General features: G+C 46.7%; 2 protein-coding genes across 2 annotated transcripts in view; one reads left to right on the top strand and one right to left on the bottom strand.

Annotated features, from left to right (window-relative positions):
* The window catches only part of LOC144112828 (zinc metalloproteinase-disintegrin-like protein F1), a 55,697-nt gene that overhangs the window by 5,217 nt on the left and 32,280 nt on the right, over window positions 1-18,200 (bottom strand). The window contains exons 15-18 of the mRNA XM_077645640.1: window positions 16,530-16,607; window positions 16,088-16,199; window positions 15,069-15,210; window positions 11,302-11,665 (exon numbers count right to left, since the gene is read on the bottom strand). Of these exons, the coding sequence (XP_077501766.1) occupies window positions 11,302-11,665; window positions 15,069-15,210; window positions 16,088-16,199; window positions 16,530-16,607 (696 nt within the window). The remainder of the gene's footprint in view (window positions 1-11,301; window positions 11,666-15,068; window positions 15,211-16,087; window positions 16,200-16,529; window positions 16,608-18,200) is intronic.
* LOC144115605 (uncharacterized) lies at window positions 148-5,775 on the top strand. Its single transcript, XM_077650027.1, has 3 exons — window positions 148-171; window positions 645-2,489; window positions 5,770-5,775. The coding sequence occupies exons 1-3, from the start codon at window positions 148-150 to the stop codon at window positions 5,773-5,775; spliced, it is 1,875 nt and encodes a 624-aa protein (XP_077506153.1).

Genomic DNA, 18,200 nt, shown 5'->3' with positions numbered 1-18,200 from the left:
CATCCAAGGCGAGATACCGAAAGGACGACAGGCTACGGGGTACGAAGGTGCGAACCGCATCGGGCGTGAAACGCCGAAGACAAGGCCTTCAACAGACACAGAGTGGTATTCCTGAGCAACGGCGGCAGTTGGAAGATTCAAGCGGACATGGCCTTCAGCGGACAGAAAACGGCATCCCCGAGTAAAGGCAGCAGCTAGCGGCTTCAGTCGACACCTGGTCCGAGGTCGCTTCCATCCCTGCCCGAAAAGAGGACCCTGAGCGCAGCTCCGAGTGAGTTCCCTGGTTCCTTCGTTTTCTTAGCGGTCACTGTTTGACTAAGGCTTGCGTAGTTGATGATAACCCGATTTGGTCATCTTAACCCCGACAAGGCATCTATGATTGACAGCGGTAGTGACAGTGGTGACAGGGGGGACGGTGGAGACAGGGGCAGCAACGAGGCGTCGGGGTCACGGCATGGCCAAAACATTGAGAAAGAGTTGGAATTGTATAAAAAAAAATAAGAGCCATAGAGCTCGAGATGCAAATCATGCGTGCTCGAAGCCAGAATGCGGCGCTTTCCGAGGACGAGCGGTTGAGACAGTATGCTAAGCTACTCGCCGGCGCGTTCCCCAAATTGCCGGCAGACGGTGAAGTACCCGTCTAGTTTGAGTCAGTGGAATGCTCGCTCGTGGCTTACAACGTGTCGAAGGAACATTGGGCGCAGCTTGTGTTCCCGGTGCTGGCTGAGCGGGTAGCCTACTTATCGACACGGTTCACCGCAGAGCAGCACAGGGACTATGACAAGTTGAAGGCGGTGGTCCTAGACGTGTTGAAACTTTCAGCCGCAGAGTATCAAAGGCGGTTTTCTGGGGCCACCAAGCGCCGCGAAGAAACCTGGAAGGCTTTTGCCACACGCGTCCAGAGTTACTTAAATTTTTATTTAAAGTCACGATGCGTGTCGTCTTTTGACGGATTATTGAAGCTACTGGTTGCCGACCAGCTCAAGGCGGGGCTATCAGAAGAAGCACATAAATATGTCAAGCTGCGCGAGGGTGAGAAATGGCTGAATGTGGATGAGATAGCTGCACTGCTACAGACATACGAGGAGGCCGCCGGGAAGGGAAGCGCTCAGAAGAAAGCCGACAGCATTAAAGGTTTTGACACGCCCCCAAAACCGAGAACTGAAGCCCCACCCACGCGGAAGCATGGAGCAGAGCGAGGAGACAGAATAGCCGCAGTCAGGCCAGGAGGAGAAAAGAAAAAGGTATCGCGGTCGGGTGGCTGTTTCCGATGCGGAAGCTGGAGACATGTCGCGAACTGCCCATTTGATCGTGAGAACCCAGCTGATAGACGAGAGAATTTACCGCGCGATGATAGGCTAACGGCACGCGTGTCCACCCATGCCTTGCAATCCACGCGTCCAGCGCTCAGGGACATTAAAATCTGCTCTAGGGAAGCGGTTATTGGCGCTATTGTGGACACCGGTGCAGATATCACCGTAGTGCGCGAAAGCCTTGTACCTGAGGAGTTCGTATCCCCACATGGGACGATCGATCTCGTCTCCGCTTTCGGAGAGAAGGTAGAGGCAAAACTGGCAGTAGTTCCATTGGCGCTGTGTCGTGGCGCTCCCCTGATCGAAAATGTGGACGATGCGACACCGGTGTTGTGTACGCTCACCGACAAGCTCACACAAGCCGACTGTCTAATTTCCGCAGACGCATGGGAACAGCTGCACGACTCGGGCAAGACTGACAGTGAGAGTCTCGTGCAGGCGGTGGGAACTCTGTCGCCGCCGGCTGAAGACAGACCAGATAGATCAGGGCCAGACGTGGGCACCGAGCCCGTCCTGGCGTTCGCAGACGAAACCCTGCCCCAGCAGACAGTTGACAGTAATGAGGTCGAGCCATCACAGGCGGGCGGCACGGCTGAGCTTAGCGGGGCACAGAAGTTTCGCGCGGAGCAGCATGAGGATGAGACTCTGCGTCAGGCCTGGCAGAACGCCAAGCAAGGAAAGGCGGGCATGTCTATCGTAGACGGAGTTTTGTATCATAAAGACCAGGTGCTAGGCCAAGGGGTACAGCAGTTAGTACTGCCAAGATTACGGTGCGAGGCCGCACTCAGCCTAGCACACGAGTCCTATTGGGGGGGACAGCTGGGCTTTCGCAAGACTAAAGCTCGCCTAAAGTACAGTTTCTACTGGCCGGGCATGGAGTCGGATATTCGCAAACACTGTGACAGCTGCCATAGCTGTCAAGTGCGTTCAGACCACCGGCGAACCGATAGGGTACCGATAACGCCTCTCACTCGCCCGAAGTTTCCCTTTCAGAAAGTGAACGCGGATATCATAGGTCCGATTGAGCCATCATCTGGCCGAGGACATCGGTATGCGCTTTGCATAATAGATCTGTACACGCGTTGGCCAGAAGTAGTTTGCCTAAGGTCTTTGTCCGCCAGGGCAACCTGCGACGCGCTGCTTTCGGTGTTTAGCCGGACTGGGGTTCCCGAGGTGGTGTGTTCGGACTGCGGCACCAATTTCACAGCCGCACTTACGAAGGAGTTCCTCGAAAGACTCGGCTGTACCCCGCGCTTTTCTGCTCCCAATCATCCGGAGAGCAATGGGGCGGTGGAGAGGTGGAACAGAGTCTTTAAGACCACGCTCTCACACGTATATGAAAATGAACCGAAAGACTGGGACAAGTTCGTTCCCTTTCTTCTTTGGGCCTATAGGGCGGTGCCACACGACACCACTGGCGTGTCACCCTTCCGAATGCTTTACGGCCGAGACCCAGTAGGACCACTCGGTATCCTGAAGCAAAGCTGGGCAGGAGACATTGAGGTACTCAGGGAGCTAGCGAGTGCTCCCGCTGAGTATTTGAAAAATTTGAAAGCACAGCTCGAGATCGCGGCCGACATTGCGGAGCTAACGACTAGAAAACAGCAAGAGGCGTACTCGTCGCACTACAACAAGCACGCAATGGTAAAAACCTTTCGCGAAGGTGAGGCGGTCCTCGTCTTTGATGACAAGAGGCCAGAGAAAATGTACCCGAAGTGGCTAGGGCCGGCGGCGGTGACAAAAAGGTACCGCGAGCACTCGTACTATGTGCAGATGAGTGACGGTCACCGCATGCTAGTACATGCAAATAAGCTACGCCCTTACGTCGGGAAGGTAGGTTCGGCGAGCGTCATATTTGATGACGACTGCGATTTTGGAGAAATCGAATATACCCCGCACGCAAGCAACGTCCCGAAGGACTGGGTAATGCCTACGCCGGATAAAACAAGCCACTTAGACAGGGATGCAGCGGAGCTGGTGCACGCCACGTTCGAGCAGCACCAGGCATTATTTGCGAACGAACCGTCGATCGCGCACGTGGGCAAGCACAGCATAAAGCTCGCGGAGGGGGCAACTCCAAGGCGAGGCCACCCTTATAGGATCCCAGAGGCTTTAAAAGACGAAGTAACGAGGCACATTGATGAGCTCCTTGCACAAGGCCTCATCTACCCCTGTAAAAGCTCTTTTGCACACCGGATCGTGTGCGTTCCCAAAAAAGGCGGGTCGGTACGTCTTTGCATAGACTACCAAGCGCTGAACGCGGTGACCGAGATGGACGCATTTCCTATGGTTTGCCCCCAGGAGCTGATCATGCGAGTCGGAGCCGCGATGTTCATAACACTTCTAGACCTCAGGCGTGGCTATTGGCAGCTGCCACTCACTCAGGATTCTCAGCTTCCGACAGCGTTCATCTCGCACCTAGGTCAATTTGCCTGGCGGGTGATGCCTTTCGGTCTTAAGAACACAGCGGCAACCTTCCAAAGGATCATGAACCAGTTGCTAGCCGGGCAAGAAGAATACGCTTGCGCCTATCTAGACGATATCGCCGTATTCAGCCAATCTCTAGAAGCGCATATCCATCATTTAAAGCGGGTGTTTTGCACTCTGGAGGAGGTAGGCCTGCACGCTAGCTGGGAGAAGTGCCAGGTAGCGATGCCTTCAATCCGCTACCTGGGGCACGTTGTCGGCTCAGGCCGGCATGGCCCAGCCAAAGAGAAAATTGAGGCCATCGAAGGAATTCAAGCCCCTAAGACAAAGAAAGAATTGAGGAGCACCCTTGGGCTGTGCGGCTACTACCGTAGCTATGTTCCCAATTTTGCAGAAATCGCTCTTCCACTGACACACCTGACAGGAAAAGGCGTGCCGAACAAAATACCGTGGCCAGATGACGCGGCCAAAGCCTTGAAAGCCCCGAAGAAAGCTCTAAGCGTGGCGGTTTCACTGACCACTCCGGACCCACGAAAGCCGTATCTGCTTTTTACAGACGCGTCGGCAGTAGCAGCCGGTGCCTGTTTAACACAGGTGCCTGTTTAGCGCAGCTTTCTGACAACGGCACTGAGGCGCCGATAGCCTTCGCCAGTCGCAAGTTCACACCATCGCAGATGCGGTGGGCGGCAATCGAGAGGGAGGCATTCGGGGTAATCTGGGCATTAAAAAAGTTTGAGACGTGGGTGTTCGCCGCCCCCGTGACTGTCATCACTGACCGCAATCCGCTCTCCTTTCTTACGAGCAGTGTGCCTCAAAGTGCAAAGCTTACGCGCTGGGCTCTTGCGCTCCAACGCTACAATGTTGCCATTGAACGTCGCAGAGGAACCGACCATGCTAACGCAGATGCCTTGTCTAGAATACCCAACGCTTGATGGGATAGTGCACTGGCTGACGTCCCGCAGTGACCGCTGGGGATAGTGGACCAGGGAACTGCGTACATGGACAACAAACTGTACTCGTTGTACTCAAGAAAGGCGCACGTCGATCGAACGAAAGTGTGGGATTTCTTTGCGTGTTTTTTTGTCTATATTTTTGTGGACCTTAGTAGCATGTATCTGTGTGTGGGACGAAGGGTCGCAGCATGCGGTCTCGCAGGCTTCGGTTGCTTGCTCGTGCAGAGGTACTCAACCGCCACTTGCCGAACCCTTTTTGTTGTTTGTTGTCTCGGCTTATCTCTGAATAGATTAGCCGAGTCTTGGGGGGAAGGTGTAGGGTTCGGCGCGCTGTCGCATCTTTTTGTACATGTGTTGCGAATATTTCGCGAGAGGGCAGTGACCTAGGCTGCGCGTCCGGTTTTGTTTTATTTTGTTTTGCTTTGGTGCACGCCGTTAGAAGGGAACTCGTGCCTTTTTGGTTAGTCTCCCAATTCGTCCTTGCGGTTTCCTTCGCCGCTCTGGATGGCGGGGCTATCTGCCGGCCTCGACCTTGGACCCCTGTCCCCTTGGCGGATTGCGAGACCACCTAGGGAGTAACTCGTGGGTAAGGGAAAACGCTGACATCTGTTCTGAGCTTTCCTATTCGTCAAAACTGATGAGCCGCAGTTAGTTTATTTTTACGTGTGGAAAGGGGCGCGGGCATCTTCGGGGTGTACCCGCGAAGGGAGCCGCGCCTGTGTGCTTTGGTCTCTAGCGACTCCTAGCTGGCAGGCGCTCGGTCTGGCCGAGTGCGGAGGGAGTGACCGTTGAGAGCTGGTGCAAGGCGCGCCAGTTTGACTGTTGGGACGCGGTGTCCCTCGCCTCTGTGCAAGCGGTCGGCTAGGCCGGCCGCGGATAGCTGTGGCCGTATACTGACTTTTGTTTGTGCCCAGCTGTAAATAGCCTGTATAAAAGTTCGTTTCTCACTAAATCGCTTCACCTGCAAGTCATATCATCGAGGAGCCTTCAAGCGGTGCATCCAGTTTCTGGAAATCACCGGACGAACACCACCGGCAAACCTTTACTCCTCTTTTGCCATAAATGCAACAATGCAGAGGTAGTGGGATCAGGTGCGGCTGCTAACAGGCATCCACTGCCTCCCCAGCAATAAATAAAACAAGAGTACTCCATTCAAGGCTTAACTGCAGTTGAACTCGCATATAATGAACTCGCAAAAAATGGCTAGTTTATGGTTTATGGGGGTTTAACATCCCAACGCGACTCAGGCTACAAGAAACACCGTAGTGAAGGGCTCCGGAAATTTCGACCACCTGGGGTTCTTTAACGTGCACTGACATCACACAGTACACGGGCCTCTGGAATTTCGCCTGTACTGAAATTCGACCGCTGCGGCGAGGATCGAGCCTGCGTCTTTCGGGTCAGCAGCCGAGCACCTTAACCGTTGAGCCACCGTGTTGGCTTTTGAACGCAGCCGCGCTTCTCCGGGTGAAATTCGCGAATCAAGCACAACAGTGCAAGCACGAGAAACAGAGACGGGTGCCCTTTCCGACGATGTGGGCTGGTGCTGGGCTGCTGGGCATGCGGTGCGTATGCCTAGTAAGTGTTCGTGGAGTCATTGCTTAAAAGTATATAACAGCTTTGTGTGTTTGAAAAATACATTATTTCGAATATGCCTATCGTGCTGTTCAACCTTTTTTTGTGTGCCTGAAGCATTCCAAATATTCGCTTTGAAATTATTCACAGAGAATTACTATTCGCTCTGAACCAAGAAACCCCTATTCGCACATACGTACTAAAAGACGGTGTGTAATGCGCCTGCAAAGGCATTAGTTTTATGCGTAGAAAGCCACACAGGCTATTACAGTTGGAAGAAGTGCACTGTTAAGGGCGCCCACATTGAAGGAAGAGTCTGTTTCCCAAACATTAGCAGTGAGCTGCGAACGGACCATAGTTTTAGGCACAGGACACAGCAGCAGTATCATACTGGTAGCAGTATTGTAGAGGAAGTGCCAATAGACATTGTGAGGGATGTCCCTTCAGATGACCTGCATTTCGTTTGCCTAGACGTGGTGCGCAAGTTGCTTGTGTTGTGGTTCCGTGTTTCGAAAGCTAGAAGGCTTGGCAGCAAAGTCCACATGGAACTCTGAGAGAGAAATGTCAAGGCTGCACAGTTTGTTCCTTGCGAATTTAACCGAAAGCCACACAGTCTTAAAGATCTAGATTTATGGAAGGGCAGAGTTTCGTTTCTTCTAGCTGTATGGAGGGCTTGTGCTACTATCACCTCTTCCATTAGCGAGGTATGGGAATTTTATATTTATTTTATTTAAACATACTGCAGCCACTGAAGACCAAGCAGGAGGGCTATACATGAATATATAAATAAATGCAACGCAGCACTACTATGAGCAAGCAACAAAACAAAAACAAAACTAACAGAAGTGCATTGGGACAAGAACATCTCAAAAAGAGGAGGGAATCCAGCTGTGTGATAGACAAGAGACCTTTAGCGGAATCTATGCTGCAAACAAGTTTTGCATGCGGCTATTACCATTCTTTCAAGGCCTAATGCCACACAAAGTGAAGGGCAGTACGCAGGGGGGTTTTTGAGTCATTTTGTAAAAGGCTTAGCAAAATACCTCTATGGTAAGGAGCATGTTTCACACAATGTACATGGACTATATCATCTGGCATCCGATGTTGAGCATCTGGGGCCATTGAAATCATGCAGCATGTTCCCATTTAAGAACCATATGTCTACTCTGACAAGGCTGCTCTAAAAACCAAAGCATTCACTTGATCAGCTCACTAACAAACTATCAGAGCAAGAAGCCATACTGAAGGAGGCTCAGCAGATGCCAAATTTCCCACTGCTCACTGCCCAACACAAGTCTGGGCCCCTTATTGCTCCATGTCAAGGGCCTCAGCTTAAAGTGAGAAATGGGAGAAAAAGGGAGAAATGAAGGCATGAAGACACGATTTGTGTGGCACTATTTTCACCTTTGTCGACATTTGCACTTTGCACGCAGCTTGAAATAATGTTATTTTTATTTTTGTATGTGCAGCAACTGCATGGCCTTGAGGGAATGGCTGCACCACAGGCCACTAGAAATATGCTAGAGTCCTTCATGACACCAGAAGTGGTTGTAAATTTGGCTGGGCCAAAAGGGCAAGAAAAGAAATTTTGCAGCCTTAATGTTGCACATGCGATCCTGAGTACGCTACTATTATTGATTTGGTTTTTCTGTGCACTGACATCCCTGTTACATGGGCATTTTCAGTGGTAACTGAAAATGCCCATGTTTGCAGACCATAGGTTAAACTCAATGCTTCTTTTGGGCTTAGTAGGTAAATCACACATTAAGTAACATTCATATCTGCATCACGTTTGACAGGCGATTGCTATACTCATGAATGCTTATGGCACAGATATATATGGTGTAGATGCGTTATATAAGTAATGTGTGGATTTGCAAGAATACATAATAACACAGCTCGAAAACAAAGGCATTGTGGTTGGAGTTTTAGTGGATTTTTCGAAGGCTTTTGACCTGGTAAATCACAAAATCTTGCTAAATAAATTGCAGTGCTATGGTATCCGAGGAAAAACACTATCATTATTGAACTCTTATTTACCATTTAGACAGCAAGTGGTATTGATTAATGGCATGCAGTCTGAACCGAAACCTCTTTTATGTGGTGCCCCGCAGGGGAGTACGCTGGGGACTTTACTGTTTTAATATTTACATAAATGATATTGTCAATATTAGCCACAATGCAAAGTTTGTCATCTATGCTGATGATATGGGTCTATTTTTTGCTGGTAATGACATCCATGATCTTATCTATCAGTGTAATTTGTGTTTTTGCGTTTATTTTTTGTGCAAATTTCACATGTGGTCAATTGCTATGTATATTTCCTGCTCAATCGCTGTTTGCCTTGTAATGGAGGCTGCGGGCTCTAGTCAAGTCGCTTGCCTCTAAAGCGACTTTTACTCGCAGTCTCCTCCATCACTGATGGAAATAAAGAAGTTATGATGATTATTATTATTATTATTATTATTATTATTATTATTATTAATACCACAATGAAAGCTCTCTAGGATTGGTGCACAGATAATTTACTGCAGATAAACGAGTGTAAGACTAAAGAGGTCATATTCAGGCCGAAAAATGGACTCATACCACCGCATCAAAATATTATTTTAAACTAGCGTCTTGTAATAGTGGAGCAGTTCAAATGTCTCGGGCTAATATTTTCCTCAAGTATGTCATGGGACTATCATGTTAATCATGTGTTACAAAAAATTTCTCATATCACTGGTGCAATAGGTCATTTAAAATATATCCTTCCTACACAAACTAAAATGATAATTTACAACTCAATCTTCAATTCTCGTTTAAATTATTTCCAGTTAAGTGTGGAGCACTACAACATTCACTAACCTTGAACGTATTTAATTAATCCAAAAAGGTATCTCAGACATGCATATAATTCATCGTGCCGACATCCGAGCGCAGCCTTCTTTAGCCGTTCTAGAGAAGTACATGTTCTGTATAAATACTGCCTTAGTGTCACCTTTAAAACACAAATTAGGAACAATACAACCAACCTATGGAAATTAGCTGAACTAAGGAACAAAGCATTAGGCTATCCAACAAGACATGGCGAGGAATGGATAGTGCCGACACCTCGACTGAACCTAGGGAAACAATCATTACACTCCTCCATCTCTTCTTAACATTTATGCTCTCATTAATTTCGATTTGTTTTCCTGCTTCCACCAAGAACTTCACACATTGTATTTAAAAAACATGGCTTAAATTTACTTCTGTGTACACATTGCTGTTTTGTATGTTCTTTGGTGGTTCTTTGATGTAAGTTTCAGTTCTGCCTCCCTGCTGAACATTAGGTTTGTAGACTCGTCAAGCTGCTCATTGGCAGCTTTTTTCTACAACCCCTCCATCTGTACTGTTAGATGGGGAAATAAATTGATTGAAAAAATATAACTGCTATGATATTTTTTCTTCACAGGCCATGAAGAAGAATTTTTCTGATGGCAAACAGTGCAACATCATAATGTTGTGAAGGTGTGGTTTCACCACTCGGATGAAGAGCTAAAGAAAAAAGAGGCAAAAGCGACAAAAGTCCTGCACAAAGGTGACTTTCGGACTAAGCCCAACTGATGTAGACTTTGAATGGAGGTCTTTCTTTTCTTAATGTTTTAGGTCGTGCAGCAGAACTATTTTGCTATGGAAAAACACTGCTTCAGTGCATGCGGTCATTTTATTCTAATATGAACCTATGAATACATGCCATAGTGACTAATTTTTATAGCAGTTGCCTATGCTGAAGAGCAGTGTTGCATTGTAAGTTGTAAGCTATGTTCAGTATGTGTACACTTATAACCACACTGAAAGTCATATTTGCAGCCCCTTATTGCACTAGCAACATAAAGAACAGTGCGCTTGAACTGAATTACACATATTCAACTGCTGATTTTCCATTTACATTTCGTTAGGCAGCACAGAATACAGCAGCTCAAAAGAGATGTAAAGAGGCCAGCACAGCACACCACACACAGCACACCAGCATCCAGCTAAAATCTCCTTAGAATGTACTCAAAACATCATGAATTGTCCTTTTGAGGACATTCTGAGGCTGTCCTGAGACCAGACACGAGGATCTCTAATACTTATTGAGGATCATTTGAGGATGTCCTTAGGATAAAGAATATGTTCAAAAAATGTCCTCAGTACATCCTCAGGACATTTCAGTGTTGTCTGGGACACATCTGCGCTTATAGAAGCAAATTCCACCATTAAAAAAAACAGAAGTTAAGAAGGAAATCACACAAAAACGCAAGTGGAAGTTTATTTCCAAAAAGTTAGAATTCCCTGTTTTTTGTTGGGATATTGCCCTGGATTGAGCAAGGGCGCAAGGTATCACGTGACCTTAGTGTTGACTGCTGTGATGGAACTGCAGCTGAAACATTGCGATAGCCAGAACATAATTTTTCGAGATGCGTAGGCATGATTCTGCTTCAGTATCGTTACACACAGCAGAGGAACCCACTTAACCAAGTAACTGCCCAAAGCAGGTGATGACAGTGAATAAACAGTGCTACAGTAGCAAACAACATTTGGCAAGGAGATGCAGCACCCTGGTCTGCAAATGTGTGCAAGGTAGCAGCACAATGCCTCTAAATGCACAACTGCGTTACTTAGTCCAACGGTACTATGTCTCACAGCACCCCTACCTTGTCAAGGATGCATGTCAAGGACACTGACCTTTTTCTGGTTATAAAACTGAATTTCGAAAATTGAAGTCAGTGTACTTTTATTGTTTTCTTTTCGGTTTAAACAGAAAACTCCAACCTCTATAGATATATGATTAAGGCTACATTTACTATGAGCTACTTCTGTTCAATCAGTTTCTGAAAATTGCTCAATAAAACTCAATTTACATTGTATTTTATTCTCTTATGCTGCCAAAAATAAAAGAATAGCAAAAAAAAACAATACTGTTTGCTGCCACCTGACTAAGCCCCAGACCCCAAATGATGTCCGTAGCCAATGGCAAAGTTTTGTAAAATTGGGCCCCGTGAACAATAATCGAGCACACCGACCTGTGATGGACACGAAGGAGCCCTCTGGACACCCGTGGGCCGCCCTGGGGCAGGCCGGGCAGGTGCGGGTCTGGCAGGCGCTGGCCGTGTCGGGGCCACATGGCTGTTGCTTGAGCTCTGCAGCACTGGCCCCGAGATGTCCACATTACGGAAGCTGCCACGCTCACGGCTGACACTGCGGTGCGGCTTTTGGTGCTGCGAAGGTGGCATTGGCGGCGCGCTTGGTGCTAGCGGCTGCTGTGGGACCATGGGCTGGGTCACTGGAGCCGAAATGTTGAGTGCCTTGATGGCCTCGGCATCTATATTAAACTTGGACAGGGGGCGGCCCCCACGCCGATCAAGGCCCACCTGCTGGGCACGGCTCCTGAAGAATGAAAGAGACGCAGTCCACATCACGGTCCAAGCAATGCACCAGTGCACAACTCCTCCCTTTAACTTAAGAACACCGAACCGAATCCAAGCTGAACTACGCCGTGCTCCAGCTTTCCACAGCCTGCAGCTATAGCACTGGAAAAGTGCCAACTCGTACATCCAGTGCACTCCAAGTCTGAGCTCTTTTTTTTGCTGCAAAATTATCAATATATTGTTATCAATAACTCAGCTCCAGCGAGCTAAATGCACCTTCGTCTTTGTTAAAAGGGCACTACTATTTATTTGAGAAAAAAAAAGGCTGTCAAAGCAGCAGGAAATCAGGCCAAGTACAACCATCTAAACAGATGCACCATAATGACTCCCTACAGCAGCACTACCATGTACAATACTGGCTAATTTTTGTTTCTGGCTCAGCTGTTCATTGCTGAGCTTTAGATTTTTTTCGTAATTATTTACTAATACCTCTTCCATCAATAATGTAAAAAGGAACTTAAGAGAATTGGCCAAAGTGCTGCAACAGGTTGGAAGTATGTTCTCTCAGTGGAGCTACATATGCAAGGCACAGAAGTCTGCACGTTGCTGCGAACAAGTCCACGTCTTTTTTCTCTTCAAAAAATGGTGATATGAAATTGGGGGATGGAGTCTACCTATCTGCAGGGTCTAAGGTAGTCATGGCCGAGCCACGGGTAGTACGTGTCTCGGGCCAGTGCCCATTCCTGGCATGATGCATGGAGCTCCATGTGTGAAAAAAAATGTTAATTCATGTGCACATCAGTTCCACTATGAAAATTCGAAATGCGCACCATTTACCCGACTCACTCATGCTGGCTGCCACTTTCCCTGATGAGCAATAAACAACACGAGAGCTAGCTTCCGGTAATCTCCGAAGCGCGCACATCGCGCAGGATTCCGAAAGCACAGGATCGTTGGCTCGGTTTGCCGCTAGTCAGCCAGCCACATGCAAGCATGGAAGGCAGGATGGGGCACCGTTTGACCGCCTTTGACATCCATTTGCCTCAGAGTCCTGGCCTTGAGACTGCATCGTTACGAGTTTTTTACTTTGCACTGTGCAAACCGCGATGCCATTCCGCGGAGGACGGGACGTGCCAGATTATATTTGGAGTCAACTTTTTCTTTTTAGTCGGCGAGGGCTGCAAGTTTAAGGCTCGGCTTACAACGGCGCAATATACCACATCTGAAGCATTTAACGTGCACCTGCTAACAATTCTTGGCTTTGCAGGATTGTTTATGTGATGCATAGCATGCATTCATGTTACGCTGCCAGGTGCTCTGAATTCATCTCCCGTCAGCACACACTATCACAGCCACTGCACCTGCGTGCCACTCCTCCTCCAGCTTCTCCTGTGCATGTGCAGTTTAAATTAGTAACAGGCGCATGCGACAGACTACAGCTGTAAAGCACATCTGCCACCTCACAACCGTAGCTGGCAACTCGCGGAACCGGATATCACCTGCGTCTCACACATGCGTTTGTTTTCAACCAGTAGCAGACAAATTTTTTGCCACTTCCCAGAAAGCACCATATCCTGTAAAAAAGGCGGATTCCTAAAGGACAGTACAATAAATTATGACTGTGGAGGTATGTTCTAGAACAACCTATGTCAAATTGCACTGCACGATTCAGCCATACTCTATAAAAATGCAGAGTTGAGAGGACTCCTCTCAACAATATCAGTACTTGAATGAACTACTTGCGTCAAAACAGATCACATGGCCATCTTTGCCACGTTGGCTTGAGCACGCAACCAGTGAACCATGCTATTGGATAAGCCCCAATAACCATGTCAAAGCAAACAGATGGCTTCTGTTGTATTAAAAACTAATACTTAACTACGACAACTTTCATAGTGACATCAACGACGATGTCAAAAATTTACTGACGATTTACAAACCGAGAAGCATGCAGTAGCAAAGCTATCCCTGAAGGTTTTAGAGATCACTGGGCTTCTGCAACAGTGGTAGAAGGTACTTGTTTTTTTACTGGGACACAGGTGGAGCAACTGCCAACATGCTAAATGTAAAGTTCTAACATATTAACCTCGCCACCATTAGCACAAAAAATACAAACAGTATCCTTGAAAGTGCCCTTTTCGAGAAAAATTTGTCTAAACATACATAAAATGTAGTGAAATAGGTCCTCTAAACCAAGTTCAATGGTTCCATAAGCCATGGGAATGCTCTGAACTGTGGTTTCCAAGTGGAAGTGGAAAAAATTGGAGGGGACACTTAAGCTCTGCCTCAAGGATATGACGTGATAGCGTTAATGGGTTAATGCCCATTTATGCAGAATTGGTCATTCTGTACTTACAGTCATAGACTGCTGAGAGTCCCCATATCTTTCCTGGCGCAGTGGTGCAGTGGTTAAGCGATGTGCCACAAACCTGCAGATGGCAGTTGCTACCACCGGTCGGCCTTCTGCAACCCAGGTTGCTCTTACCGAGCAACCTCTCACTACCAATCATTAATTTAACTGCCACCTGCCATGGTAGACAGTTTGCTCACAGTCCGGTGGACAGGCTGTGATGATGCCACAAGGTCATGTGAATTATGTGGCCCTGCCCCTTAGGTTTCTTCTCTAGAGATTTTTCGCAGGTTTTTCGCTCACGGCCAACGATGCAGACGCCACAGACGCCGACGACAGCTTTTCTGTGACACACGCTCCTTAACACTATTGCATTAAAATTGATGAAATTTGTCTTTAGTGTCCCTTTACCTCAACACACTTGGAACCCAATCTGACCCCGTATAGGTTATGGTTTACGGGGTTTAATGTCCCAAAGCGACAGGCTATGGGGGACACCGTGGTGGAGGGCTGTGTATAATTTCAACCAGCTGGGGTTCTTTCATATGCACTGCCATCACACTGTATACAGGCCTCTATCATTCGTCTCCATTGAAATAAGAGTGCCGTGGCCGGGATTGAACCTGCATCTTTCAGGTCAGCAAGTGAGCCCCATAACCACTGAGTTACCACGGTGGCCTTGACCAAGTTTAGCAGCATAAAGGAGACGTACTCGTCAAAGCCAAGGAGCATGCATACAGTTGCAGACAACCAGCGCAAACGCACTAGGCTGCAGCTGAAAATATTAGCAACAAGAACCAATTGTGTGGAAAAATATTGTGCACGTACACTACTTACCATGCAACCAAATCCTGTGTTAGCACACATATCCTGTGTATGCTAACATTGGATTTGGGCACAATGTTTCCGATAAGAGCATAAATGACCATATACCCCAACATATCATGGCACAAAAGCCAAATACAAAGAAAGTGCAAAACATGCTCTTATTAGTGTGCAGCATAAGCAAAAGTATTCACTAATTAGACTCGTTACTGCATGCCTACTGCAACATAACAAAAATCTGGCATACTTTATTGCTGCCTTGCGAGCTTTCGTCATCCACCATGTCTTCAGGTGACGTCGGAAGTAGTATATGGAGAAACTGGTGATCACAGCCAGAGGCACAATGCAGAGGAAAATTATGTACATGGACACCATAAAACTGTAACCGGCTGTAAGAAAAAAACAGAGTGAAACATACATTAGTCTATCTGCTCATCAATACACATACATTTAATTGATAAATATGGTGTGTACCGTAAATACGTAGCTATTTTTCCGTATGCAGTAAAAGCTTGCTAATTTGACCCCAGTCAAATTGGAAATCAGGATAATTTGAAGTGCTGGCTCAGTCCTGGCCAACAAAAGCCATATAAGTCTATGGCATCGTACACTTGCTACTTCCGATGCTACGGGTCTCGCATCAGTTAATTTGAACGGGCTCCCAAAGAGAAGACGCATCCAGGTATGACTGGCGTGGCAAGAGATGATTGAAATAGCCCTCCTCGGAACCTGAATTCCATGCTGCAGAGTCACTCGTGCACCTCTGACAATAGCGTGCAATGGTAGGAGTGAAGGCGTGACTACGGACGGACGGTGCCATCTCCGTAAACAGTCCAACTGCTCATGTTTGGTTTTCTAAGCTTCACGCAGCCTGCGTCACTCAGCCAACCATCCTTCCAGACGCTGATTAATGCATCGCTGGTATCCCCCACAGTAATTATGGCACAGCCTCAAGTGTGTGAGCAATTCAGTAAAGCCCAATTATTAAGGCAATGTGAGCTTTAAACAGGACAGGGAATTTTATGACTTATATCATACTGAAATTTCCTATCAGAAACAATCGTATCATAAAGATTCCACTGTATATTCCCAAAATACAGCTGTCCATACCATCCACAACAAGATTCAAGTAAGAGTATGAAAGCTGAACTGAAAAATAAAGACAATTTTGTACGATTCTATAACACTGTTGAAAGCACGCTTCCAATGAGCATTTTACAGTACAACTATCACGCAAGTTATCCACTGGCACACATCAGTACGTACCTGATGGGTCTGAAGCTGGGCCACTGTCTGAACTCCCACCGGGTCCTGGGTAATTGCAGTATGGAGGAGCATAGCCCACCATGCAATGGCAATTGCCACGGCTGTTGCAAACCTGCACAACCAGCAGGTCATCATGCTGCCAGCAATTTGTGCAACACCATAACAAATAGAGCTTTAATGGCAGTTTATTTCTCAGCTTGAGAAATATTCTCAAGCTGAGAAAAATAGCTTGACAAATTTCTCAGCTTGCTCCATGTTGCTAGGCCTTATGTTGTGACACTATCCTTTCGAGCAGTGGGCCTCTTTATTGAGGCCTTAATAAAGAGGCCTGCTGATAAAAAAGAACAAAAAAAAATGAAAATAGAAAGAACGAATAATAAAAACCTATCTCTAGTATGAAAACAGACTACGATAATTAACAAAATGATAAAGGACAACTTACCCCATTATTATAACAGTCATAAGGGCATTTGACTCCATAGATTTTTTCAAGAGGGACGCACTTCTGGTTCATACAAGCCTGCAATGCATCCAAAAAATGCTTTTGTTTGCACAGTTATTTAGGCACCACCTGCTCCTCTTTGGCCACACAGATGCTATGGTAAGTAGGACCATTCTATAGTAAAGTTGCTTGGCCCAGCAAAAACATTTGCTATATCAGTGTCTATATCAGTAAAAGGGTACCGTTTTATTGTCATCAAAATTAATTTGCCTTGCTATTACGCTGTTATGTGTCTGTTGCTCCAAGGCGTCCTAGATTGTGCGTGTGCTGCGATCACATCGTTATGTGAGTACACTGCATGGGTGAACACTCTTAAGTATAACTTTGTTTATTAAAGCTGCCATTAAAATAAAAGAAAAAAATGCACAATCATCCACGGAAGGTGAAATGTTTCACTGGACTATACTAGTGTTTTTGCTATATGCAAAATTGCTATGGTGGGGTTCCACTGCACATAGAAATCGCACAACATACAAAGCTGCACAAGTGAACAGTGGTGAAGTAGTATTTAAGCAAGATTCTCCAACGGCTTTTTGACCGTCCTGGCAGAAGACTGACAAAAACTAAGGTGAGTTACCTCTTTCTCTCTCGTGAGAGAAGTGAACTCATTTTTCTGTCAGGTTGAAATTTTTAAAAAGATAGAAAGCTTGATAAATGCTTAAAAAGAGAGACAGAGGCAGAAAGAGGTTCCAAATTTTACCACTATAGTGGGACCTTTTAGAATGAAATGCGAAAGTAATTAATAACATGAAACCGCTGTACATGTCAATACAAAAATTTCTGTGACAGTTGAATAAAAGCATGATAAGATACCCAATCATTGAAAACAATTCAACGTGAAAATTCCAAGGACAAAAGAGAAGACGAACAAACACAGTAAAATCTTGTTGATACCCTCCCAGTTCCCAAGTACAGAATCCCGGCCATTAAAAATGTTCCACAGAGTTCACTATTTTTTTTTCAGTTAATAAATTCTGGATATCACAGATCCCTGCAACTGCACTGAAAATTCTAGCAAATCCTAGTTGCATAGTACGTTTAGCAACCAGCTTCATGTGTGCAAACATACCACTGGGCCAAACCAGGGGGCACGCGACATGAAAAGTTGCAATTCAACCACAGTCGCCCGCCATGGCGTTTTTCTCTGTACTGCCTTAATTAAAAGGGGCGAAGCATTAAAATTAAAAAGTAAAGTGCATTTACGTATGAACGGTCATTCCCGCAAGGACGCCACAAAAAGAGCAGAAACGCAGCGGCTTCTTCAGAGTGCCTTAGAGCAAGCAGGCGAAGCATCTGAGAACTACATGGATGCGCTAACATGCAAGCAGGGCTGGGTATGGGGAATGCAAACCAAGGATGCTGCGACAGTAACCTGCATGGCGGCGTTTCTGCAGTGCATTCATGCAAGAGGGCAAATCATCCTTAAACAGGGAAGAGATCGCTAATTTTGCCACTGCCGTAAATAGACCGGATGGGTTATGAAGTTTCTTCCCTGCCAAGAACAACGCAAATATGCAATCAGTTCTGTGGGCACTCTAAAAGGGGCTGCTCAGACCTTGGACCTAGGAATTCTAACAGAGATTTTTATGAAGTAAAAATGCCAATAAATAG

Source organism: Amblyomma americanum, chromosome 1 (genome assembly GCF_052857255.1).
Source record: "Amblyomma americanum isolate KBUSLIRL-KWMA chromosome 1, ASM5285725v1, whole genome shotgun sequence".
NCBI lineage: Eukaryota > Metazoa > Arthropoda > Arachnida > Ixodida > Ixodidae > Amblyomma > Amblyomma americanum.
The sequence above is the reverse complement of the archived record's forward strand: the minus strand, read 5'-3'. Positions and strand labels throughout refer to the sequence as shown.

What these genes read in the sequence shown, in the direction of transcription:
- LOC144115605 (XM_077650027.1), top strand. Translation starts at nt 148, where the DNA reads ATGGCCTTCAGCGGACAGAAAACG. An exon ending in CCTTCAGCGGACAGAAAACG is followed by an intron (nt 172 to 644) that starts GCATCCCCGAGT and finishes GTACCCGTCTAG; the next exon opens with TTTGAGTCAGTGGAATGCTC.